Here is a 26,122-nt window from a genome sequence, read left to right as displayed (position 1 = left end):
CCAGCGCTACGAGCCACTCACGTCATTAAGCAACTTCTCCAGGTTCTCCTGCAGCTCGTAGAAGTAGCGCGACGTGATCTGTCCGGTGCGCGACTTGGCGAGGCAGTCACGCGCCAGCTCGATGAGCTGGTGGTGGATGAAGCTGAGCACGCCGTCCGCAAGCGGTAGCGTGTCCTCGGGGTCGTTCACTGCCACCAGCACCTGCAGGCGCTCCTCCATCTGCGCTGTGGCCTGATGAGAGAGAGAGAGAGAGGGGGAGTGAGCGCATGCTATCGTGTGCACGTAGACACGCAGGCACGCGTACACACGTGTAGACGCAGGCGCACGGACAATACGAATACGCGAACGAGGGAGCGCAGACACAGGCCACGGATCCGCAGACACGCACACAGGAACACAGAGTTAGGCGCACACACAGACATGGGCCACGGATCGCCAGAGACAGGACAACACACGCAGACTTGCGCACAAACGAGTATGCAAAAAGAGACACGTGCAAAGAGACACGCAGACAGGCACAGGTGCACAGTAACATAAACGATGTATTTAAAAATTGCAGAAGAACAGAATTAGGAATAAAAAAACTATAAACGCTAAGTTATTTTTTTATCAGGTAAGGCCCACTCAGCTTTTTTGCTCTTTTTGAGAAGTGACCTGGCCACAAATTATAGCTCAACATACAGTGAGGGAAAAAAGTATTTGATCTCCTGCTGATTTTGTACGTTTGCCCACTGACAAAGAAATGATCAGTCTACAATTTTAATGGTAGGTTTATTTGAACATTGAAAGACAGAATAACAATAAGAAAATCCAGAAAAACGCATGTCAAAAATGCTATAAATTGATTTGCATTTTAATGAGGGAAATAAGTATTGGACCCCCTCTCAATCAGAAAGATTTCTGGCTCCCAGGTGTCTTTTATACAGGTAACGAGCTGAGATTAATTAGGAGCACACTCTTAAAGGGAGTGCTCCTAATCTCAGCTTGTTACCTGTATAAAAGACACCTGTCCACAGAAGCAATCAATCAGATTCCAAACTCTCCACCATGGCCAAGACCAAAGAGCTCTCCAAGGATGTCAGAGACAAGATTGTAGACCTACACAAGGCTGGAATGGGCTACAAGACCATTGCCAAGCAGCTTGGTGAGAAGGTAACAACAGTTGGTGCGATTATTCGCAAATGGAAGAAACACAAAAGAACTGTCAATCTCCCTCGGCCTGAGGCTCCATGCAAGATCTCACCTCGTGGAGGTGCAATGATCACGAGAACGGTGAGGAATCAGCCCAGAACTACACGGGAGGATCTTGTCAATGATCTCAAGGCAGCTGGGACCATAGTCACCAAGAAAACAATTTTTAACACACTACGCCGTGAAGGACTGAAATCCTGCAGCGCCCGCAAGGTCCCCCTGCTCAAGAAAGCACATATACATGCCCGTCTGAAGTTTGCCAATGAACATCTGAATGATTCAGAGGACAACTGGGTGAAAGTGTTGTGGTCAGATGAGACCAAAATGGAGCTCTTTGGCATCAACTCAACTCGCCGTGTTTGGAGGAGGAGGAATGCTGCCTATGACCCCAAGAACACCATCCCCACCGTCAAACATGGAGGTGGAAACATTATGCTTTGGGGGTGTTTTTCTGCTAAGGGGACAGGACAACTTCACCGCATCAAAGGGACGATGGACGGGGCCATGTACCGTCAAATCTTGGGTGAGAACCTCCTTCCCTCAGCCAGGGCATTGAAAATGGGTCGTGGATGGGTATTCCAGCATGACAATGACCCAAAACACACGGCCAAGGCAACAAAGGAGTGGCTCAAGAAGAAGCACATTAAGGTCCTGGAGTGGCCTAGCCAGTCTCCAGACCTTAATCCCATAGAAAATCTGTGGAGGGAGCTGAAGGTTCGAGTTGCCAAACGTCAGTCTCGAAACCTTAATGACTTGGAGAAGATCTGCAAAGAGGAGTGGAACAAAATCCCTCCTGACATGTGTGAAAACCTGGTGGCCAACTACAAAAAACGTCTGACCTCTGTGATTGCCAACAAAGGTTTTGCCACCAAGTACTAAGTCATGTTTTGCAGAGGGGTCAAATACTTATTTCCCTCATTAAAATGCAAATCAATTTATAACATTTTTGACATGCGTTTTTCTGGATTTTTGTTGTTGTTATTCTGTCTCTCACCGTTCAAATAAACCTACCATTAAAATTATAGACTGATCATTTCTTCGTCAGTGGGGAAACGTACAAAATCAGCAGGGGATCAAATACTTTTGTCCCTCACTGTAGTAGCTTATCTTGTTGAAATTTAAAGCAGCCAAATACTCGAAACGCATGCTGATTCTAAATGTGGAGAGAAAAACGGCAGGACCCGGAGAAAAATGCAAGTGAACATGGGAAGAAGATGCAAACTTCAAATATACAGTAGCAGCAGCAGGTGTCAGGGTCAGGATTGGACCCACGACCTCCTGTTTACCAGGCAAGGTAGTTAACATCTTTCCACCGTGGCACCACCGTTGCCATCTCACCACATTTGTCTTGCTTGTTCGAACTCATTCATTCCATTTGGATAAAAGTACATTTTGAAATCCCCTATTTATTCTTCTACGACAATATAAGTGTACACCCATGAAGGCGAGCACAACACATGAAGGGGTGGTGTGGCCTGCACCGCTGACACCTGGCCACCTTTATTCTTATAATATCAATGATGAGGCTGAGTGGGCTGAGTGAACCAATGGAAAGACGTTGGCATGTTCGGGCATGAAACGCTATTGGGGTTGTGTATGGACTCGAGTCACTGGGACTGTACGGCAAGGCACAGACCGCTACCGTCACTGCTCCCACATACCATGAGGAATGACTCCCAAAACAACCATAGACATTCACCTTGTACTCTTTTTGGTGGGCAGGCTGAGACCACCACAGTCTCTACGCTTGGCAATGTGGACGCGAATAGAGTAAAAAATGCAGCAAGCCTTTAACAATTAGCTTACTACCCCTCGCCAGCGTGCCAATGAATCATCACAATTCTCGGTCATAATTTAATTTACGAATCGATTATTCTATCTCCTTCATGATGTTTATTTTGCACTCTGTATCGAATGTTGTCTTGCTTATTATACTATCTCATTTGTTCCATTTTGCTAAAGGTACATTTTATAAACAATTTGCACAAATTTCATGAATCGCTGATCAAACATTCTTAACATGCACAGTTTAAATGCAGGCATAGCAACAAGAATCCACTTTGATTAAATAATGACTCTCTTATTTAAAATTGTCTGGAATGGAGAAAATTAGCTATGCTGGGTCCTGCTCCCAGGCGTCATCAGCATCGGTGCACATCCCTGGTGACCTTGAAATGTTGATTTATATTTTAAAACCATACTTCTGGCGGTGCTTGAGCAGCAGTCATGCAGCGCGCTAATAGGCTAACAGATGGCTTGGCATTAATATGAAGGCTGCAGAGCAGGGGACTTGACTCATTAGGGCTGCTTTGTTCATCTTTGGTCAAAGAGCCATGCCCTGCTACGACCGACCAAACTCAAAAGGCAACTAGCACTAAAGCCACCTGTTGTCATCATTGAACGCGCCCGCACAATTGGTCCCGGATGTTTGTGTTTGCGCATCTCGCAAAACAATTTTCAAGAGCTATTCTATTCTCTCAATTACCTGGCAACAATTTCACATGTATACTGAAATGATGGGCTTCTGAGTGTATATTTGTGGCCATGAATGAGTAGCTATTTTGGCAAATTGCAACCAAATTTTTATTTTTATTTTAGGCTAAGTCAGTCTAGGCGACGTCAAAGCAGATACCGATAGCCATTGTTTTCTTGCATGTCCAGGAGTAGAATGTGATTTGGCAGGATTACAATGTAGTTTCACATCAACTGTCATTGCCACGAATGAATATGCGTTGGCTGATAGCATTTGGAATGATAATTTACAAGGATAAACAGGAGATCTATGTCTTTGCAAGCACATGCAGAATTGCACAGCAAGTTAATTTAGAGATCACATTCCTTGGGCACGAAGGGAGAATTCTATAAACTCTGATACTGTTCGACTGCCAAATAACATCTGCCAACAAAATGAAAAAAAATTCTACAAGAGTAAACTTGCTTATTATGTGGGTTGCTGAGCAGTGAACATATTCAATACTGTCCTGGCTACTGCACTTAAGCTGAAGCACAACTGGGGAAGAGGTGATCATATTATGCATGCTTATGTGTGTGTTTGTACACTGGAGATGGGCTGATACGGTACAGGAGGATATGGAGCTGAGTGGACTTGCGAGAGACTAGTACCAGCGGTGTCAAGATCGGCCTCTAAGGAGGAAGCTCGTGAGGGACGCTACTGGGCAGTTGAAGGCAGTCACCTTCCAACAACAGCGGAGGGCAGAGGAGCGACGCTCACAACAATGAGCGGAGCGCCAGGTGACTAAAATGGAGCAAGTTAGCACAGTAGGGAGTACAGGTGGTGCATTTGCTAGTCATCTCCGTTAGTCAACCCATGGCACCTGGGTCTGTCCCATGACCTCCTGCCAGCGAGCCTTAGACACTTCACGTGGCCTCAATGTGCACTTAGCCTGGCACAAGCATAATGGTGACTTCACCGACACGTAGTGGTGAATGGCGGCTGTTGTTGTGTACACATGGTGCTGAGCACACAACCACCCTAATTCTGTACTTGCTGGCAGGAATAGGTTTGCACAAATGTAAATTTCTCCAGCAGTCTATCCAGGATAAATAATCACTTTTTTATTCATGCATTCAGGTTGCAATCCATGACTATGCACGCACAAGCTTCACCAAATGTGCGTGCATTGTTGTCAGAGGTGATGTAGGTGAAAGATGATGTCATTCTAAAACACGTTCCTTTTCCCCCCCCTCACTTCGCACATGTGGGTCAGCTTCGAGATTAAATCTCAAGCAAAAGTGATGTCCTTTAGATATGGGCACATGTGCTCGTACGTGTGCATGTTCTGGTGTGTGTGCGTGCCTGTACGTGCGTGTGTGTTTCAATGTGTGGGCAGCGGCTGTCCAGTAGTTAGCGCACTGCGCTACAAACCCAATGACCTGAGTTCAATTCCAAGTCAGGAATAAAATCAGTGGAAAGCAGTATCTGCACTTGTCTTGGGCTTTCCCTAGGTTGACTCAGCCTGAAATGAGTGTCTGGCATGGTATGTAACACCAGCATTGGCTACACCACTGCCTTGTACGCCGGCCTGACCTTAACAAATGTGGCACTTGCCCCAACGGTCTCAATGGCTCTATGGGGGGGGGGATATTGCTTTTGTTTGTATAGAGCCAAACTCATTTTGTGTTGCGGATTTAGAGACACACTGCAGGGGTGATAACGAAACATGCGCACTCTAAACTGCGTTGCTCCCCTGTGCTCCCGACGCTTATGCGTGTGTGGTTTCACTCTGATGAAGACGAATGCGACGGTGTCCCTTAAAATCCACCCTGAGGTCGGTGCTTTGGGTTCGCAAGCTTTAAATAAAATCTACGGCCCGGCGCTGTGCTCACCACAACAGGTGAGATAAGCGGGGTAAGGCGACGCATTGCACAGGCAACCCCATCGGCTAGACAGCCCCCGTGGTCGCCAGCTGGTGTGGGTATGATGTTATTCCATCACAGCTGCACAATATGGTGAGCGGATAATTTACCGCGCCGTGCCGCCTGCCATTGCTGTTAAAGAAGGTGATTGTGTGCCGGTGTGATGGCATTTGCCAGTTAATGCTGCCAGCTGCCAAGCCCGAAGATGTTCGTAAATTGCTACACACAATTAATTTGTGAACATGGTGTGATTCAACATACTCTATTGTGATCGTTTTGCAAGCTCAAAACGAATGTCGGACAGCTTGTGACACACACACTAGTATAGAGGAGGTCGTGGGTTCGATCCCGACCCTGGCGCCTGTACATGTGGAGTTTGCATGTTCTCCCCGTGGATGTGTGGATTTTTCTCCTTGTCCCCGGTGTTTCCCTCCACATTTAGAAACATGCGCTTAGATTATTTGGCTGCTATAAATTTACAGATGATAAACCACTTCGCTGAGATATAATTTGTGGCCAGGCCGCTTCTGAAAAACAACTATATAGCTCAGTGGGCCTTACCTGGTAAAATAAATATCGTTTCACGGTTTAAGAGCAATGATTGTGGAAGAAGTGGCAATCATAGTCCATCTGTGGCATCTCATGACCAACAACAAGTCACTTGTTTAGCTCTCCGATGTGTGTTGGGGTTGTACCGCATGTTGTTCCTGCACGATGTCCCAACGTTTTGCCCCAGGCGCTGGGAGTTCCTTTAATTGATTTCCTGAAGAAACTCCCGATGGGCAAAGCAAAAACGTTCGACATCGTGCCGAACAAAGCGCGCTACATCCCGAAAACGCATCCCGAGAGTTATGCAGCACAACCGTGAGAACTTGTGCAGGTGCACAAGCCACTTCATCTGTCAGTCGAAATCTTTACAGTAAAACCTTGGATTGCGAGTAACTTGGTCTGCGAGTGTTTTGCAAGACGAGCAAAATTTTTAAATAAATAATAATTTAATAAACGAGCGAGGTCTTGCAATACGAGTAGCACGTATACGCTTTGTCTGCCGAGCGTCACGTGATCACAACTGATATACGAGTGCTTTGGATTACAAACACGTTTCCGGAACGAATTATGCTCGCAATCCAAGGTTTTACTGTATTTATCCTGGAGAAATACGATGATATACAGAGCTTTTCACAAATGTCCAGAAGACATCTGTGAAACAACCGTAGTGCAATGTCTGAGCGGAGGAGAGTGTTACCTTTGGGAACCTTTCCTTGTAGACGTGGTTCATCATCACGATCTCATTGTCGTACACAGATGGGGAACGCCCAGGGCTGAATAACAAACAAAACAGCATAACCATCATTACCACCACCACCGCCACCGTCATCACAACAGCTCCTTATCTACAGCCTGCCTCCTTCACACTCAAGAGGCCATTACTTGAATGTTAGTGGCCCTTGCAGATTTTCACCAGAATGTGCTTCCCAATAGATGGGAAAACCTCTTTAATTGCCCAATTTACCACTGGGGATTTTATATATATGTAATTGGAACATTCTATTTTAACATTTGGCAATATGCAAGAATAAAGGCTTAATCGTCTAATGCAGTATATGCAAATTGTTAATACAATTGTGTCTCATATGCATATTCCCAGCCACCCTGCATGTCGTCATTCATGTATTAATCATAAATATATAGCTGCTTAAATATAGTGGCTTGTTTTGTTTTTACAATGATTTTGGTTACTTTGCCCTGAATTTGACTGCACAGCATTTTCACATTTAATCCAGGCTCCATTATTTCCAAGAAGACCAAATGCATCCAATTTTAAATCGCAAGCCAATCCTCCAGTGCACAATCCAATGCTACAGTAGTTATTATTTTTCTATCTACGTGGCTTTACCGAAAGACCCAAAGAATAACTTTGTTTTATCGGCCACTGAAAACAATCCCATTGAATGCAGGACACAGTAAATCTACTCATTTTATTTTAAGGACAATCTGTATACCCATGCTTCTGTTGTACAGGCCTCAGTTACACCACCACGTAAGGTGTTGGCGGTTGCGTTGTATTGCTCTGCAACGTATTTCCGGGTTGAACCGCTTTCCGTTCGACACGATGTCCATTGTGTTGCTCCACGTCAACCGAATCGTGCTCCCCAGCATGTGGAACGGAAAAGTCGGCTGTCGTACCGAACGACGCGTGGTACAACCCGAAATACGTAGCAAAGGGAGGTCCCAAGTTCTCTGGGGGAGATTTGAATGACCTCACCGTGGTCAACCTTATCTTCATGTTAAGTGGACGTTGCCGACGGAACATTGTGTGCGTACGCTACCGCCCAATCCTTCCTTTGCCCACCAACTCCACCCTCAGCATCAAGTTGATGCTTGGGAAATATCACTCTTGTCTTTGCGAGGTTTATTTCTGGCATCCACAAAAGCCGGCCTTTTGTTTCAGCTAAAAAGCACACGGCACACAATAGTGGTGGCGGAATATGAACACCACGTGCTTTTGATGCACACACTCGCGCTGCAAAACATTTGGAGGGTTTTTGGCATTGATTAAATCCTTTATTCATCGCCGCACAAAGAGTGTATCGGTCAAGGTAGATCGTCTTCTTTGGTTCTTTCGGTAAAGTCACGTAGAATGAGAATAAAATAATAAATTGATAAAATAAAATAACACAATAATATTCTCACGACGTTTCGGCCACAACACAAGCGGCCTTCATCAGGTGAAGGGACGAGACTGTCTGGTAGGACAGCGCTGGAGTGAAAGAGCCACGTTCAGATCACGGCCTTTAAGCCTCAACTTTAGCACCACGGATAGCTACGGGCCCCGTTCAGACGGACGAGTTCGTCCATGGTCTGACAGAGGAGGGGGAGAGAGACAGCTGCGAGGCGCTATTATACTCCATGTTGTAAAACCATACCATTAACCGTGGTGTGAGAGGTATTAAGAGTCAATGCTGGCGAAAGAGCTGCGGTCTGAAGGTCATCGTAAAAATACAATTAATTAAGAACAGAAATGGTTTAAAACATATTTCCAGTGGTTACTAAGCCAGAATCCATCTTCTCGGTTGAAATTGTCTCTGTGCTTGTATATGTGAATGGCCTCATGAACGAATCTCTCATGGTAGCCGGTTGGTTTGCAAAGAACCTCCGTCTTGGAGAAGCCAATGTCATGTGAGCCCACTGAATTATAACAGTGATCTGCCACGGCAGAGGAGTTCGTCCTACCGTGTTTCAAGTCTGCTTTATGTTCGCGGATGCGGTCCGAGATATGTCTTTTGGTTTCTCCAATGTAGCTACTACCACAGAGGCTTTAAAGGCCGTGATCTGAACGTGGCTCTTTCACTCCAGCGCTGTCCTACCAGACAGTCTCGTCCCTTCACCTGATGAAGGCCGCTTGTGTTGTGGCCGAAACGTCGTGAGAATATTATTGTGTTATTTTATTTTATCAATTTATTATTTTATTCTCATTCTACGTGACTTTACCGAAAGAACCAAAGAAGATGAATCATTGCAGTCACGAAAGCTTCAAATCGAAATTTAAGGTAGATCGTGTTATATTGAAATCGTAATTAGATGTTTATAAGTTCACAAAAAATTACTTAGGGTGCCATACAGCAAAGACGAAAAACCATGTGTGGATTAAAATAAAATATTTTGTTTGCACGCACGTGGGCGCTCATCGAACCCATTACACGCTGAGGTCACTAGGGATCAATGCCCAGGTTAGCGATCATGGCTTACTCAACGCCCAGGTTAGCGATCATGGCTTACTCAACGCCCAGGTTAGCGATCATGGCTTACTCAACACCCAGGTTAGCGATCATGGCTTACTCAACGCCCAGGTTAGCGATCATGGCTTACTCAACGCCCAGGTTAGCGATCATGGCTTACTCAACGCCCAGGTTAGCGATCATGGCTTACTCAACGCCCAGGTTAGCGATCATGGCTTACTCAACACCCAGGTTAGCGATCATGGCTTACTCAACGCCCAGGTTAGCGATCATGGCTTACTCAACGCCTAGGTTAGCGATCATGGCTTACTCAACACCCAGGTTAGCGATCATGGCTTACTCAACGCCCAGGTTAGCGATCATGGCTTACTCAACGCCCAGGTTAGCAATCATGGCTTACTCAATGCCCAGGTTAGTGATCATGGCTTACTCAACACCCAGGTTAGCGATCATGGCTTACTCAACACCCAGGTTAGCGATCATGGCTTACTCAACGCCCATGTTAGCGATCATGGCTTACTCAATGCCCAGGTTAGTGATCATGGCTTACTCAACACCCAGGTTAGCGATCATGGCTTACTCAACACCCAGGTTAGCGATCATGGCTTACTCAACGCCCAGGTTAGCGATCATGGCTTACTCAACGCCCAGGTTAGCGATCATGGCTTACTCAACGCCCAGGTTAGCGATCATGGCTTACTCAATGCCCAGGTTAGCCTGGCCGCAAAGAATACAACCGGCAGTGCATGTGTTTTCACGTAATTCAGAATCCTGCAGCTCTTGAGGACAAAGCCTGTTGTTTGATCGTCAGGCGATGAACATCTTTACAGTCGGATGTGCAAAAGTATACCACCTACTATATGTAAGAGCCAAAACTATGGAACCTTAGAAATTGTTCTGCTATGAGTAGTAGCTCTGATATTGCCTTTATAGCACAGGATAGATGCCCTGCTTGCTAGCATATCCCCGAATGGATTTTACCACCTCATGACAAGGTAGTAACAGCACAATCAGAAAATCATTGTGAAATAAACAAATACGAAAGGATGTGTGAGACAGGAAGAGGTGACTATGAAAACTGGAGATGGGGCAGAGGTGGGGCAGGAGCTGGAGCTGTAGGAGCCACCCCTCCTGGACATCTGTGAAAAAGAGCTTCGTAATTTATCGGATTCCTCCAGTGTAAATACAAATTCTGATCAATATTCCGATTCCAAGCAATGTGTCAGAGAGACGGATGGACTAACACACGGGCGGACAGACGGACGGAGTGGCGAGTGTACGGATGGAACGATCCCGGGCACCTGAGGCTGCGTGAGCGGGGGCGGAGCGCAGGCGAGCGTCGTCCGCCGCTGCCGACGCTGCTAACGCAGCTGCCGCCACCGCCGCCTCCACCACCTCCTCCTCCTCCACCACCTCCTCCTCCTCCTCCTCCCCCTCCTCCGTCATCGTCGGCCAGGTGCTCCGTGCTGCAGAAGTGGCGCGAGAGGAAGTGCAGCTCGTCGGCAGTGGGCGCCGCCGGGAGCTGGTGGAGACGCTCCTGTGACGAGCACGAGGACTGCGTGTGGGTGAAGACGAGACACCGTCAGGGGGCTGCCCCGAGGAGCCGCCCTCACCCTAACCTTCACACCCGCTGCAGCCCCCCCTCCACCGCTGCCCCCTGTCAGCAATGCTGCCCCCCGCTGCCCAGGGCAATGTAAGTCTTTGAATAGTGTCCACTCATCAATGCTTTTTTCATGTGATAACTTAATTATGGTCAGGAGTGATGGAGGAGCGGTTAGCGCACTAGACGATGAACTCGGAACCCCAGTTTGATTCCCGGCCATGGCTCACGTGAGTAGCGAACGATGTCTAAACCGGCGAGTGATTGTCTGAACATGTGCACCACAACCACTGCACTGCCCCCTGTACCACCCATTGGCACAATCCTTAACCATTGATGCCAGAGTTGAGAGAGAAAAACAACTGTCTCGAGCTGGCCCCAGGGAAGACAAAATGACACAGACACTCTCTCACAGACACAGACCTCTCTTACATGCGCGCGCGCGCACACACACAATCACAAACTCTCTCTCACACACACAATCACAAACCCTCACACACACACACAATCACAAACTCTCTCTCACACACACAATCACAAACTCTCACACACACACACACACAATCACAAACTCTCTCTCACACACACAATCACAAACTCTCTCACACACACACACACACAATCACAAACTCCCTCACACACACAATCACAAACTCCCTCACACATACAATCTCTCTCACACACACACACAATCACAAACTCTCTCACACACACACAATCTCTCACACACACACACAATCACAAACTCTCTCACACACACACAATCACCAACTCTCTCACACACACACACAATCACAAACTCTCACACACACACACAATCACAAACTCCCTCACATATACAATCTCTCTCACACACACACACAATCGCAAACTCTCTCACACACACACAATTGCAAACTCTCTCTCACACATACACACACAAAATCACAAACTCTCTCTCACACACACACAATCACAAACTCTCTCACACACACACACACAATCACAAACTCTCTCACACACACAATCACAAACTCTCTCACACACACAATCACAAACTCTCTCACACACACACAATCAGAAACTCTCTCACACACAATCCCAAACTCTCTCACACACACACACAATCGCAAACTCTCTCACACACACACACAATGAGAAACTCACACACACACACTCATAAACTCTCTCACACACACACACACGCGCACGACACATGACCACTCATTCAGTAGAAGCTCCTGCCGAGAGTGGTAACATGAAACCGCTGTGTGACCTATGATCTTCCTGGCTGTTAAGGGCAAGCCCGAGTGTGAGTCAACATGAGATGCTAACCACGTCCCTGAAGCACCCAGAGCTAGCCATTAAAGCGTTAAAGCCTCAGAACATTGGGCTGTACCTGCATCTGGAAGAACGTTCCCTCTGATGAGTGCTGCATGAAAAAGAAAAGAAAGTATCCATGCAGGCCGGCTTGGGATGTTTCTCCTACTGCCCTGAATACTTCTCTTGGTTGACCCCTACGGCTTCCCATAGCATCCCAATACGGTCATTGTAAATGTGGCTTAGGCACCACATAAAAACAAAGGGCCCTTATTAAAGGGCATCAGCTGAAAAGGGCATAACTTTCTTCCAGTCTTAAGCAATAACCGTTAACCGCCTGCTCATTTGTGCACAACTGTACATGACTATGCGTCTGTGCGCACACACACACCAACACACTCTACTGGCAGTTAGGATTAACCACTTTTGTAAAACGCTTTTTACTCGCATAATTTCAAATGGCTACTTCTGAAACGATTAGGATCTTAGAGTTGATTTCCAAGTGGGCACAACTAAAACTATGCGTTGAAAGGGCAACAAACCACTGATGATGACATTCAGCTAAGTCCAAAGAGGTCTACGGCTCTGTTGTTTGAATAAATGTAACTGGAATACTCAAGATTCAGAAATCCCACGGTTAATCGGTTGAATGATATTTCCTTCAGGCGATTAAGCAGCCCCCATTACTGGGCAAATTAGTTATGTATTTACTCTCAAACATTCAGGCACATATCAGTACAATAGGCTTCTGTAGTTATAGGGTCGAATGAGATGCAGACAAAGTCAAAGAGGTAACAGCAGCAAGTTGCACGGCTAATTGATGTGTTGCACCTGGGAAGTTGGATGCGAGATAATAAAGAGCAAACTAATTCAGAAGATTATCTAGTGATGCTGCTGCTACCAATGGCAATAGCACACAAGCACATAGAAAAACAAAATTATTATTTTACAATACTGCCTTAATAAACAAAGAGTATATTAATAGGCAATGTATTGCCCAAAATCCCTTCTTCACAGGCTGTGTGCTGTGAAGAGCCATTGCCTGAAACTTCGCCGACTATATACTCTTGCTCTATTTTATAAGGCAGTGTTGTTGAATAATGTGTTGAGTTTAATTCTAATTAGGATGGAGCGTCTACTGATGATAAAAAACTTCACCAATGAAAGCTCTCTCTCTCTCTTTTGGGAATGGTTGATTAATGTGTTGTGTTTAATTCTAATTAGGATGGAGCATCTACTTATGATTAAAACTGCACCAATGAAAGCTATCTTTCTCTCTCTCTCTCTCGGCAATTGATGGAGATGTCGTGAGCATGAGCAGCCAGTAAAGTGATCGCTCCCTTGCTGCAATTTATGCCTAAATAATCATACAGCATTCCTTTTTTATTCGTGAGGGATACGCTCCGGAGATGCTCGTGAACAGCAAATTTCGCGAATAATGATAATGAATTACCCGAAATAAATAAATAAACTTTCTCTCTCATCAATTTATCTCATTACTGTATGTCACTTTCTCGCATCACATTGTCTCTCATCACTTTATCCAATCACTTGATTTCTTTTCTCTCTTGATGCAGTTGTGTAGAGTTCCAGATGCGATTGGCGGATAGCCAAAATTGCAAGTTCATGAATAACAAGGAAATATTCTAATACACATTTTCCAAACTGGTTTTCTGATAAAAACTGCCCATTATAAGTTAACAACTGGAAGCCTTATGCTACAATGTGAAAAAATGCATTTGGATGTAAATTCTGCCAAATATTCTGAGACCTTAAGTATCAGGCAATGACAAATTCAAAATTCAGTGGCACGCTTAACTACTGACTCAATGTAAATACAAACAATATTTGTATAGACACAATATCTTACATTTGAACATATTTTTAGAAGCACAACTACATTACACACACAGATCGACAAATAGATTGGCCTCCCCTTCAGCATGGCAGACTTTTTGGAGGCCGAGTGGTACAGTGAGAGAAAAAAGTATTTGATCCCCTGCTGATTTTGTACGTTTGCCCACTGACAAAGAAATGATCAGTCTATAATTTTAATGGTAGGTTTATTTGAACAGTGAGAGACAGAATAACAACAAAAAAATCCAGAAAAACTACACGGGAGGATCTTGTCAATGATCTCAAGGCAGCTGGGACCATAGTCACCAAGAAAACAATTGGTAACACACTACGCCATGAAGGACTGAAATCCTGCAGCACCCGCAAGGTCCCCCCCTGCTCAAGAAAGCACATATACATGCCCGTCTGAAGTTTGCCAATGAACATTTGAATGATTCAGAGGACAACTGGGTGAAAGTGTTGTGGTCAAATGAGACCAAAATGGAGCTCTTTGGCATCAACTCAACTCGCTGTGTTTGGAGGAGGAGGAGAAATGCTGCCTATGACCCCAAGAACACCATCCCCACCGTCAAACATGGAGGTGGAAACATTATGCTTTGTGGGTATTTTTCTGCTAAGGGGACAGGACAACTTCACCGCATCAAAGGGACGATGGACGGGGCCATGTAGCGTCAAATCTTGGGTGAGAACCTCCTTCCCTCAGCCAGGGCATTGAAAATGGGTCGTGGATGGATATTCCAGCATGACAATGACCCAAAACACACGGCCAAGGCAACAAAGGAGTGGCTCAAGAAGAAGCACATTAAGGTCCTGGAGTGGCCTAGCCAGTCTCCAGACCTTAATCCCATAGGAAATCTGGAGGGAGCTGAAGGTTCGAGTTGCCAAACGTCAGCCTCGAAACTTTAATGACTTGGAGAAGATCTGCAAAGAGGAGTGGGACAAAATCCCTCCTGAGATGTGTGCAAACCTGGTGGCCAACTACAAGAAACGTCTGACCTCTGTGATTGCCAACAAGGGTTTTGCCACCAAGTACTAAGTCATGTTTTGCAGAGGGGGTCCAATACTTATTTCCCTCATTAAAATGCGAATCCATTTATAACATTTTTGACAAGCGTTTTTCTGGATTTTTGTTGTTATTCTGTCTCTCACTGTTCAAATAAACCTACCATTACAATTATAGACTGATAATTTCTTTGTCAGTGGGCAAACGTACAAAATCAGCAGGGGATCAAATACTTTTTTCCCTCACTGTATGTGCAGGAACCCATTAAGGCCACGCCTAAAAATCCATAAGATCACTGATTATAAATGTATTATTTATGTTCACGACATATGCAATGACGTACGCATGAAAGAAGAGTTTATCTTCAATTCATATATTTTGGATGTGATTGATCCATGGAAAGCAACACTACAGGCATCTTAACACCTGTTTTATTGCAAGAAAGGGTAAAACCTATTCTTATTTTTTATACGTTGATACTGGCAAAAAGGTCTCATTTTTTAAACCCTACAGGCATTGCGGATTCAACTTGTACCACAGGGGCAAAATCAACATGCATTTTTGAACGAAATCACGACTGGCGAATTGTGAATATTCTTTGTACCGTAAGGCAAGTGAATTGTTACGTGGGTAATGTCCAGCATGGCATAAGAAACGACGATGGCGCTAACGACTCTCTGTGTCTGGATTCACAGTGCAGTGGCTAACGGCTATGCCACTGCTTGCCACGCAGAGATATACACTATGTCTTCGTAATGTTAGGCCAGTAATACTGCACAGGGTTCAGCGCCAATTCGTGCTGGTCAAGACAAGACAATTAGTCTGAGCGTAATATAGTGTCACGCCAAACACGTGCAAGCCAGGGCATACCTCCGATTAGCATCTGCGATTAGCATGGTTGGCTAGGTATGGTGCGAAATAAGTTAAATAAACATACATACAAGCATAGTGCAGTTCAATGCCGTGCTGTGTCCGGGGCAGTGCGTGGCTGTGCGGTGCAGTGCGGGGTAGTGCATGGCAGCGCGGGGCAGTGCATGGCAGTGTGGTACAGTACGTACCGAAACAGCTGAGCTGGGGGTGGTGGTGCCATACCCCGAGGAGGGCAGTGAAGCCAGAGACCAGCGGCGCCCATCTCTGAACACGTACACATGCGCAACAAGCAAACTTAAATACGTCACGGATCAACGCTCCATATTCAACCACGGGAGAGAGAGAGAGGGCCCACTGAGAGTGTCTGTCTAGCAAGAGGTCTGGTGAGGTGTGGTCATTCAAAGTGTTTCCAGAATTGCAGGCAGCTGTAGTGGGAACTAAAATTCTAATTCTACCAATGGCAAACGCGATGGCGGTTAGACTACTAGAATTACCTAAACAGCCTCAAATCAAAAGCGTGCATAAGTACACGAACACTGTTGAGAAGATCCAGAAGGCCAAAACCAGTCAGTCCAGGGTTCGCTTGCTTAAACTTAATCCTGCTCAATAATATTGGTCTCCAAAAGCCAATAGGACGATGGACTATACTGATTTGTGTTCATACGTGAAGACAAAGTACAGAATTCTACTGCTATTTTTTGCATTTACCCATAACGGCTAAGGTCACATAACCAGTGTCGCCCTGGTTTGACAAATTTTGTTTTGTGTATATGATTTAAATATATTGACATGTTTGCAGGTTATTCAAAAGATGCAGGGTCATGGTGGTCTATTGTTTTGATATTTTCAACACAGACAAACATTCCCCTATAGCCTTAACAAACTGTTGGGGGCAAGCGCTATTCACGAGCATCTGTTTCAACACACACGTGGCTTCGCATCAAACGTAAACGTCGCACTCTACCCCACCGGTTGTCAAGTCTTGGTGTTCACCTCCTGCGCCCCACAGCATCGTGAGCAAACGTGATGATCAAGAACAAATGAAAGATGCGCATGCCTTACAAAAGGTATCTAGTTGGTGCTTAAACATCTTCACACATGTTTTATTGCCATGTTGCTGGATGCCCATTCACTGCTATGCAGCTTTACACAACAACACTTGTACGTCTTCTTTGGTTCTTTCGGTAAAGTCACGTAGAATGAGAATAAAATAATAAATTGATAAAATAAAATAACACAATAATATTCTCACGACGTTTCGGCCACAACACAAGCGGCCTTCATCAAAACGTCGTGAGAATATTATTGTGTTATTTTATCAATTTATTATTTTATTCTCATTCTACGTGACTTTACCGAAAGAACCAAAGAAGATGAATCCTTGAAGTCACGAAAGCTTTAAATCGAAATTTAACACTTGTACGGTCTCTCTTCATTGTGAGCAGGAAACTTTTCTGCTGAAGGGTTGGTCCACTTAACCAGGATTGACAGCACGAAAAGTTGACGAAGCAGTCTGACAAAGTACTCGACATTATTCTCAGTGGAACACAATATAGAATTTAAATTACCGTAGTTATTAACCGTCACTTATCGTCGTCAACATCGCCCCATCCACTTGTTGGTTGAAGAAAAAACCGTGTTGGAAACGCAATAGAAAAGATGCAACAAAAACTGGTTTTAATGATATACGATTATTCTGTTCGCAGGGGAAGGCGGTACCATGCTCTCATTTCCAAAAGGAGCATCGAGTAAGTGAAACCGAGCCTGTATGTTGAACTTCTTTTGCACTGTACGTAGCCAACCGTGCTAATCGGAGGTGCGGGGGGGACAGTTCGACTCTTCGCATGTAGCCGAGTCAGCCCAACGTAACTTTGTGAAAACGGTCGTTAACGTATGGAGAAAATGGCCCCTGCCATGGGAAAGTTTAATTATCACCACTGGCTCAGAGCCACCAACAGAGATGAGCACCACTCCAAAGCTGAATTGAGCTTTGGAGAAACTTTTAGATTAAGGGGGTGGTGGAGTGATGGCGCGGGTAGTAGTTAGCACAACCTAATTTTGATTCCCAACCTCCTCAGACAATTTTAGCGGAGGATATCTGAAATGGCGCCAGCCCAGTGTGGTGAAGTATGGTCAAAATGACCCCAGGACTGAGACGGCACAGACGCCCTTCATCCAGCAGTGGATTGAAGTGTTCTACAAGAAGAAGGCTGCGATTGTTATATCACAAATGTTTCAATAAAAATTCACCCTTAAATGCGGTTTTGCTGTGTGTGTGTGTGAGTGGAATGGACTCCATGAACCACTGTGACCCCACCCCCACCATCCCCCGTGCGCACATCTCGAGCCTCCTTGTTAAAATTCCTAATGCGTCGCCGCACCACATCGCACTCCCACCTCATCGCATTACGGCACGACTCTGCGATTACAATTTCCTTCTAATGAACTGAGGTTGTGTAATGACCGCTGACTCCTCTTGCCTACAGTCACAATACTCTGGGCCAGTCACACACACACATCTCAAATGTCTTCAGCTCAAAATAAGGACCGAGCTTGCAACATTCAGCAGGGGTAATTCACAGAGCAAGGGGTTTAAAAAAAAAAACACTGTTATAAGCTCTCTGTCCTTGTGTATCAAGGAGGAGAGGGGCACTACAATTCTGGTAAATATTCCCCGATAGGAACACAACTTTGGTATAAACTTTTGTTCCTATTCGAGACTTTTCCTCTTAAAGATTTGCCACATTCACCCAAGGACTGCCCGAAAATTGGGCAAAATGAACAATGTGCACATAGACAAATGCATCTTACCTCGACAGCAAAAGCGGCAGCTTCCATATTGCCAATTAATTCCTGCCGAGGACTAGGACGTGATCCGTGATTTTTTCCTAAACTTGTTTTGATTTCACAAGAACACTTAAGACATAATTCCCAGAAGTACAAATTCGACAAGATGACCAAGGAGGGGGGTGGGGGGTCACAGTGATCAATGTTTCGAACACTCAACCTGCACTCGCAAAACTCCTGGGTTCAATTCTAGGCAGTCAGCTTTGGTTCAACCACGTTCTCTCAACTGACATACCTATGAAAAGAAACTGATGTACCTATACATGATATATATTTTTTAACTTTCAAAAATGCAACACATTCATCAATAACACTGCCTTAAAAAGAAAAAAAAACTATGTATAAAAGGTGACAGATGGGGAAATCACCTCTGGCCTTTTTATATTTATGTTTATTTTATTTATGTCCTATTTAGACAGTTATTGCACAACAAGGTATTTAACCGTCATGAACAAAACACACCTGTGCCCAAAACATTTATTTATATGCATATATCATTTTTAAGGCCACATGGTGTTATTTAATAATAAATCTGTTGAATGTTTTCTTGTTATAAGTGCACCACTGCCAACGAAGTATCACAAAATGATAAACAAATAATAAGCTCACCTGATGACCGTATATAACGATTACGCTGACTGAAATTCAAATCATTTTTGCTATGTATATCTGCATTTGTAAACATTGCACATTTTTACGTTTTGCTAGAACTTCTGGATTGTTGATTTTGTTTTGGTTTCCTTCGCAGAAAAGGTATTTTATGAAGCTAAGTGGCTCTCACACGGTTTATAACTCAGCCTTTTATTGACTGCTTGACAAATGAGGCACGAAATTCATGAATGAATCCACCGATACCAACGAGCACATCGGCACACGTTTACGCACCAACAAAACGCCACATGCACCAGGAGATGACGACACACTAATTTCCGCGTGTCGCATTATAAATATCATAACTGCTTAAGGAGCAAGAGGCCAGTGAAGAATATTAACATGTTAATTTGAAATCACTGCAAAATCATAATATTCTATTGCAAAATATGCACGTTGAATTTAAATCCCCCCCCGCCGCACCTCTGTTTTCCACCCAGAAGTTAGTCGATGGACTGGCCACGTGTGGTTGAGAAGACTGTGTGGGTACTTCCACCTCGTCCAAGATAATGGGCCAGCATTGCAATGGTCAAGCGAAAAACCTCCAGTGGGGTTCATGAGCGTTCCCTCTGGTGAAAAGCCTCTCTCGCCCGCCAGCAACAGCGTAAGCGAGCAATCGAGTGGGCTGCGCCTTTAACTGGTAATTCGTAAAAAAAACAGAACACAAACACTGCCTGCAATCTGTACACCGTCTGCACAACAAATATGAAATCATTATTTTATCTATTCCCCGACGTTCCACGTTGACGCAGCCGTGAAAAATCATGTGCGATGGTGCTCGGCAGTCTCGCCTCTGCACAACGCTTCTCTTGCACACTCGGCAGAGTGCAAAGTGGGTTTCTGGGTATTGATTTTTATTTTATTTTATTTCCTTGGCTATCGTCTCCAGCCTACGCACAGGTGCTGCTGGTTCCCAGGGGAGCTAGGGTGCAGCCAGTCAAACTAGTTTCATTTTAATTATGATTTAAAAAATATATATGCCCACTTCAACACATTTGGCAAGATGCCGGGCAATGTCAGGCTCATTAAATTGATGTTTAATTTGAGAAGTAAAAAAAATATCAGGTTTTATTTTGATACAAAATATCCACATGCTCCATTTCTCCGGGATGAAATAAAGCTCTGTTAACATAACTCCACTAAATTTATTTCCAACGGCACAGTGTAAAAATAATAAAAGCCGTGACTAGCTGACAGGGTAACTGAAATGTTTGACAGTACTGGCTAAATACAAATGCGGCTGACGGACATTTATAATAGAGATATTAATTTGTTTTAAATGTTATAGGTCATATGGACGAGTTAAATGTCTGATTTCCAATTTTCCCTGGACTGGGGCCATATGCCATTAGACACACAATACAGTGAACTGATATTTAAGTGTCCCCCATGCTCAAGGAAGCAATGTTGATAATGCACCCCCCTCTCCGCCCCCCATTGTGATTCAGAGAATTACCATGACTCAGGGTTACGATTTGGTTGAAGAATATACAGCGCTGAATGTAGTGGTCTCGAGCGGATATCGAGGGTGCCATGACCCTCGCATATCCAACATAACCGAATTGAAGACCATCAGTTCTTACACAAGCAATCATATACAGGTATCCTGGGCCAAACGATTTAATCAATACAACTATGCATCTTTACATCCCAAACTCAGTTCCTGCACCAGTGGTGCAAACTCCACATTCATATGCCAAAGGATAGTTCCTCTGCAGGATAATTGAGCTATATTGACCCATTCATTGGGATTCATTTTTAATGTATGAAAATGTAATTGCATTTAATACACTTGCTTATGGGCCTTTTCATTTCACGTTCATCGTATCACGTGCAATGGTAAAACCTTACCCAGTTTTCACTTCACCAATTGTCACTTGCTAAGTTTGGCCAACGAAAGCAATGCCGCAGAGACACCAATGCAATGGATGGGATCTAGCCACAGACGATATGGGCACCTTCGATGAGCACGGTTGGCTACGTACAGTGTGAAGTAAGTTCAACATACATACAAAACGAAAAGCATGGACGCACAAAGGATTAAAACCTAAAAACTCAACTATTTTTTATTTTACCAGGTAAGGGCGACTTAGCTATATAGCTCTTTTTCAGAAGCAACTTGACCACAAATAATAGCTCAAACATGGCTTATCGTGTGGACATTGATATCAGCAAATACTCTAAATGCATGTTTCTAAATGTGGAGGAAAAAACAGGATCCGGAGAAAAATCCACACGACCACGGGGAGAAAGAATGCAAACTAACAATATACAGGCGTCAGTCTGGATCGAACCCAAGACCTTCTGTATACCAGGCAAGGTAGGTAACGTCTCGTAATTTGTTGAGTGTCAAAACAGGGACTGGATAACGCTTAATTTCCAGCATCTACAACATGAGATCTCACAAACGCTCACGAGAAGCCTTCGCTGCGTAAATAAAACCTGACTTTCCAGCCTCGTATCTGAATTCAAATCCAGCATCCGAGGCGAACAACAAATCTCAACAAGATTGTTGACAGGAATGCAAAAAATGGTGACGCTTGAAAATCAGTGGAATGTACCATGCAGTGCATTAAAGTTGCAAGATAAGCTTAAATTAGGTTTATATAGAATAAAATACAGAATGCTAGTACATTGGAGAGAATATGACCAAGTCACCGAGAACGTGCCCAACCTCATCAGATATCAGATGCTAAGCAGGGTTGAGCCTGGATGGTGTTTGGATGGGCGACCACCATGGATAACAGGTGGGCAGCAGAGTGCAGCAAAAATTTATAGCAATTCTAAGCTCGCACGTTCACCAAACTTCACTGACCATTCTGGTGAAGTGTGGTCAAATAACTATCACGACCCGAATGGCGTGGGGAGGCCCTCATTCTGCAGTGGATTGACAAATGACTGCACAAGTTCACAGATAATATTCAAAGTTCATCGACTGACACTCGACTAAAATACACTGGGACAGTGCAAAACAATAAATGAATTAATGATGAACGAAGGTTGTGATATCGTGGAAAAAGACAACAGCTACTTCGTGACTCTGAGCCAGCCACCTACATCTGCAATCTTTGGTTCAAATCCAGGCAGGGATCCAAGACCATATACAGTGCTGAATTGGAGTGTATAGTATTTATGTCAGTCGTGTTACCAGCAACTACACGAAACACTGCCGGAAACTTGGGCTGTTCACTTAATTCGGTCACATCTCGGGTCAGGACTGATATTGATAACCATTTTAGCAAAATGACATGGGGAAAACTACTTTTTACAGAGCATAAAGGTATACAGTTTAATTTAAAAAAATCATCAACCGATTCATTTTTGCACTGGGACATCCAGCCTCCAACGACGAGCACGCGCCCTGGGCGACGCGATGACATTACCGATCCAGTTTTTTGTAAGTCTCTTGTGGCGATAGGATTTAATTATGCAAACGACGTGCGATTTGTACGATATTCGTGAACACAAAGCAGACCTTAAACACGGTAGGACCAACACCTCGGCCGTGGCAGATCATTGTTATAATTCAGTAGGCTCACATGACATTGACTTTTCCAAGACAGAGGTTATTTGTAAGCCATCTGGCTACCATGAGAGATTCGTTCATGAGGCTATCCACATATACAAGCACAGAGACAATTTCAACCGAGAAGATGGATTCTGGCTTAGCAATCATTGGAAAGATTTGATTAACCATTTCAGCTCTTAATTGATTGTTCACGCTTGCAGTGGCTTTCAGACAGCATACATTAATTTTTGTCTCCCCCCTCCTCTTTTTCAGAACATAGATGGACTCGTCCTTCTAAATAAACTGCCAAATCGCTGCGTGTGACGCTGACGTTTTTTTAAATAAATACACCGTTTTAAAATAAATAAATTAATGAAAACCGACACACCTGATGACGACCGTTTGTGTTATGGTCGAAACGTCGTGAGAATTTTTATTGTTTTATATATATTTTATTATTTTATTGTTTCCCTTCAACATGACTTTACCGAAAGAGCTAAGAATATGAATTACTGCAGTCGCGAAAGCTTTAAATCAAAAGATATTTATTGTGTTTGTTTACTCAAATAAATAATAGCCAGATTCATCGGTTATTTCAAGAGGGGATAGTTGCAGCTCTACAAAAGTGACATCTCATGCTGGGTAAGAGAGGCCTATTCAAGCGACTTTGGTGGTAGTTCTGCATTGTCACCTTCTGGGGCTGTGCCTGACTTGTGCCGTAACACTGTGCTGACTTAGAGATTCAGAAGGAAGCTTTTATCTCTCACGAGAATACTTCCGAAGAAGAATTACAATAAGATAAGGAATACTACTAATAATAAAAAAACACTGTCAAAAATATATACGATAGTTATTTAAAGGTGTTTCTATGTACGAGGAAATGTAAGCACCGACCTCTCTCCTACTATATGAAGTGTCCACGATTCAGAGAGCGTTTCTAGGAGGCACCTTTATTAACAACTTTCACGGTCTCATCCGCACACTCTCCACAGTAGCTAAGCCTAGCCTGTACACAACACTAGCCGCCTAACACTGACGGCGCTGACCGAGATAACCTTCGTAGCGCAATATCTAGCGGAGACGATAAGCGATGACGGCGACGAGACGAGTCCACTCCCAGAACCAGCAGCCTCGAGCTCCCGCTCTCGCGCTCCGTTTATGCTACCAGCGCGGCCTGGCTCTGCCCGGACCGCGCCTCCCTTCTTGAACCCGCGAGAAACTTCCAGGGGCCTCCAGATGGGGTCCTCCATGACCCTTACCCTAGTTCCTCCCCTCTGCCAACACACCGTGCACACCCTCACAGGCGTGTGTATTGTCTGTCCACCACAGCTACCGCTGCTGTCCACCAGCCAACGCTATTACACTACATATATATGAAGTGTGGACAACTAAAAAAAAATACTAACACACAATAGGGTGTGCTCACAGATAGCAGGAAGGCATTCATCCCATCATGCATACCATGTGACCACCACAATTTGCATATACAATGCTCTCAGCTGTGTGCTATGACGAAGGCCATTTCCAGAAAAGTTGCCGACTACACATAAAACAAATACTATTTTTATTTTAAGCCAGTGTTGTTGACGAGTGTGTTCATTTTTTTGCGTGGACTCTGCTTGGTGCACCGCTGCCAACGCAGCAGCAATCACCAATTGACGTATTAAATCTGCCTTGTGTAAATTTTGATTTAAATTTTGATTTAAAGCTGTCTTGTGTACTCAACAACACACAAGGCAGATTAGCACACCCCTTCAAACGCACCATCACCTCCTGACACACTGGTCACAAAGGTATTCATTATCTTTATTAATTGACAATTCTATTGGTAATCATATCCTCTCTCACAGCGCAAGATTGTTCTTATCGCCCACAGTATGTCTTGTAAACTGCTTCATATGGAACGTTTAAACATATATGATTCAAAAGCTATTAGCACCACAGATTTTTCAATACCTGGCAGGCACAAACAGTTGTCACTGGCATCCATACAGTGTAAAATAACACACACAGCAGTGGTCTGAGTACGAGGGCCGTGCCAAAAGCTTCTCGTCATAATGGGGAACATCATTGAATTTCCGACAAAAATATAAACGAGAAATCCAGCGCTTCTGCCAAACTCTGCCGATGTGGCACCATGTGAATCCTTAATGTTTTCAAGATTTTAACAAAACACTACGGCACCGCAGTTTTCACAACATGAACGCCGGTGATACAGCAATGAAGGACTCACGGTCATCCGTGTCCAAGCGTGGCGTAGAATGCTGCGCTTAAGGCACTTGCAGAATGCGGAAACATGCAGTAGAAGTCTGTCGCTCATTCGTGTGGAATTGTTCTGCAGTCTTCCACTTCTGCTACTAACATTAAATACTTTTAAGGACAGCCATTGTAGATACAATGGGGAACAATGATTAGCACGGTTGGCTATGTGCGGTGCAAAAGAAGTTCAACATACATAATGCAATAAATATGAGTTCAATTCCCGGCCACGGTCAGCACAAGTGGCGGCTGCTATCTGAACCCGTCCTGAGCCTCACCTGCTGTTTTACCAAGCTGCACTGACCAGCAAGGTGATGCAAGGTGATGCAAGGTCAATCAATTATTTAATTTTATTTATCAGTGAAAGCCCACTAAGCTGTATGCTCTTTTTTAAGATGTGACCTTGGCACATGACAGCTCATCAAAGTGGCTTATATCATGTGGTTATTTATAGTAGCAGTCAAATAATTTGAACACGTTTGTAAATGTGGATGGAAAAATCCACTCGACGACGGGGAGAGAGAACACGCAAACTCCAAATATACAGGCATTGTCAAGGATGAGATCGAACCCATGACATCCTGCGTACCAGGCGACTTGGATAACATTTCGCCACTGCAGCACCCCCATGACCAACACAGCATTGGGGGTGGAGGTGGCCTATCAATCCAGGCAGTGGATTGACAAGGGGCTCTAAGTTACTCTTTGTATATTGAAATTACATGGTCTATCAAGTTTTGTGTTGAATAGAGATTCATCTGAATGATGCAGCCCTGTTCAACTCGACAATAACTTGTAGCCTTATACACACACTGCTGGATGATACTGGTATGGAAAGCCAATCGGGCGATGGACTGAAACAATTTGTTTAAGCGTATGGAGAAATAGAACAGGATTATGCTTACATAATATCGTTAACT

General features: G+C 44.3%; 1 protein-coding gene across 14 annotated transcripts in view; it reads right to left on the bottom strand.

The window, feature by feature from the left end:
- LOC116948956 (microtubule-associated serine/threonine-protein kinase 3) overlaps positions 1-26,122 on the bottom strand; it is a 301,721-nt gene that overhangs the window by 42,104 nt on the left and 233,495 nt on the right. For 12 of the 14 annotated variants that reach the window (XM_076071926.1, XM_076071927.1, XM_076071929.1 and 9 more), the window contains 4 exons: positions 16,126-16,201; positions 10,610-10,863; positions 6,815-6,890; positions 22-231 (listed from right to left, as the gene is read on the bottom strand). In XM_076071926.1, coding sequence (XP_075928041.1) covers positions 22-231; positions 6,815-6,890; positions 10,610-10,863; positions 16,126-16,201 — 616 coding nt within the window. The remainder of the gene's footprint in view (positions 1-21; positions 232-6,814; positions 6,891-10,609; positions 10,864-16,125; positions 16,202-26,122) is intronic. The other 2 variants (XM_076071928.1, XM_076071930.1) reach the window with 1 other exon arrangement.

The sequence above is a fragment of the Petromyzon marinus genome, chromosome 35 (assembly GCF_048934315.1).
Source record: "Petromyzon marinus isolate PM22_M1 ecotype Great Lakes invasive population chromosome 35, UKy_Petmar_22M1.pri1.0, whole genome shotgun sequence".
Taxonomy (NCBI): Eukaryota; Metazoa; Chordata; class Hyperoartia; order Petromyzontiformes; family Petromyzontidae; genus Petromyzon; species Petromyzon marinus.
The sequence above is the reverse complement of the archived record's forward strand: the minus strand, read 5'-3'. Positions and strand labels throughout refer to the sequence as shown.